The sequence below is a fragment of the Pundamilia nyererei genome, unplaced genomic scaffold (assembly GCF_000239375.1).
Source record: "Pundamilia nyererei isolate P.nyererei 1_Seehausen unplaced genomic scaffold, PunNye1.0 scaffold00032, whole genome shotgun sequence".
Lineage (NCBI taxonomy): Eukaryota > Metazoa > Chordata > Actinopteri > Cichliformes > Cichlidae > Pundamilia > Pundamilia nyererei.
The window spans coordinates 3,679,704-3,680,888 of NW_005187433.1; the positions used below are offsets into that span (position 1 = coordinate 3,679,704).

General features: G+C 43.2%; 1 protein-coding gene across 1 annotated transcript in view; it reads right to left on the reverse strand.

The window, feature by feature from the left end:
- Positions 1-1,185, reverse strand: part of dbh (dopamine beta-hydroxylase (dopamine beta-monooxygenase)) — a 15,852-nt gene continuing 14,667 nt past the window's right edge. The window contains exon 12 of the mRNA XM_005729341.1: positions 1-93. Within this exon, the coding sequence (XP_005729398.1) occupies positions 1-93 (93 nt within the window). The remainder of the gene's footprint in view (positions 94-1,185) is intronic.

Consider the following 1,185-nt stretch of genomic DNA (forward strand, 5'->3'; position numbering starts at 1 on the left):
TCAGTTGGTGCGAAGCGTGCCTCGCTTACAGGTGTACTGAGGTTTTTCAAGGACGGAGGTCACCGCTGGTATGGGCTGTTTGTCCCAGTCACCCTGGAAACACACGTGATATGTTCTTAAAATCAAATGTATTATTTAGTTCTCGGTGCTTTAAAATAATAGCCAGACGGTTTAGACAGATTTTATTGAAGTATTAACATTGCCGCCACTGTCACACATTCCTCAAATTCACAAAATTATGAAACGCACATGAAGCTTTGGGACATAGCTTTAAGACTGAAAATGCTAAATACTGTTAAGCTAAACCAGGGGTAGGCAACTCCAGGCCTCGAGGGCCGGTGTCCTGGAGGTTTTAGATGTGTCCATGATCCATCACAGCTGATTTAAATGGAGAAATTACCTCCTCAACATGTCTTGAAGCTCTCCAGAGGCCTGGTAATGAACTAATCATTTGATTCAGGTGTGTTGACCCAGGGTGAGATCTAAAACCTGCAGGACGCCGGCCCTCGAGGCCTAGAGTTCTACACCTGTGATTTACAGGAAACACTGTGACTATGTACTACTACTTTTCAGAAAAAGAAGCTGGTGTGACTCTGATACATTTAAATACGTTCAGTGGCCTTTAACTACATCTTACTATTATCGGGTCACAAGAGAAGGCCATGGTCAGCAGAAATACTCAGATAGGCTGTTGCATTTAAATGATGCCCAGTTGGTACAAAAGGGCCCAAAGTGTGCCAAGAAAACATCCCCCACACCTTTAGACTACTACCAGCCTGAACCACTGATACAAGGCAGAATGGATCCATGTTTTCATGTTTGTATCAGCAGAAATTGAGACCTGTCAGGCCAAGCAACATGTTTCCAATCTTCTTTTGTCCACTTATGGTGAGCCTGAATGAACTGCAGCCTCAATTTTGTGCTTTACAGTAGCTCGCCTGTTTCAAGATTCAGTGTGCCGTGTGTTCAGAGATGCTCTTTTGCATGTCTTTTTTGTAAGTGTTTAACAAGTGGTCATCTCAGCCATACAATTTTCTGTAAACCTTAGTGATGGTTGTGTTGGAAAATCCCAGTAGGTTGGCAGTTCCTGAAATACTCAGACCAGCAACAAGTATGCCAAGTTTAAAGAGTAATTTGTGTTCTGTATGCAATGCCTTGCACAGTGCTTAAAGCAGGTAGAGCCTG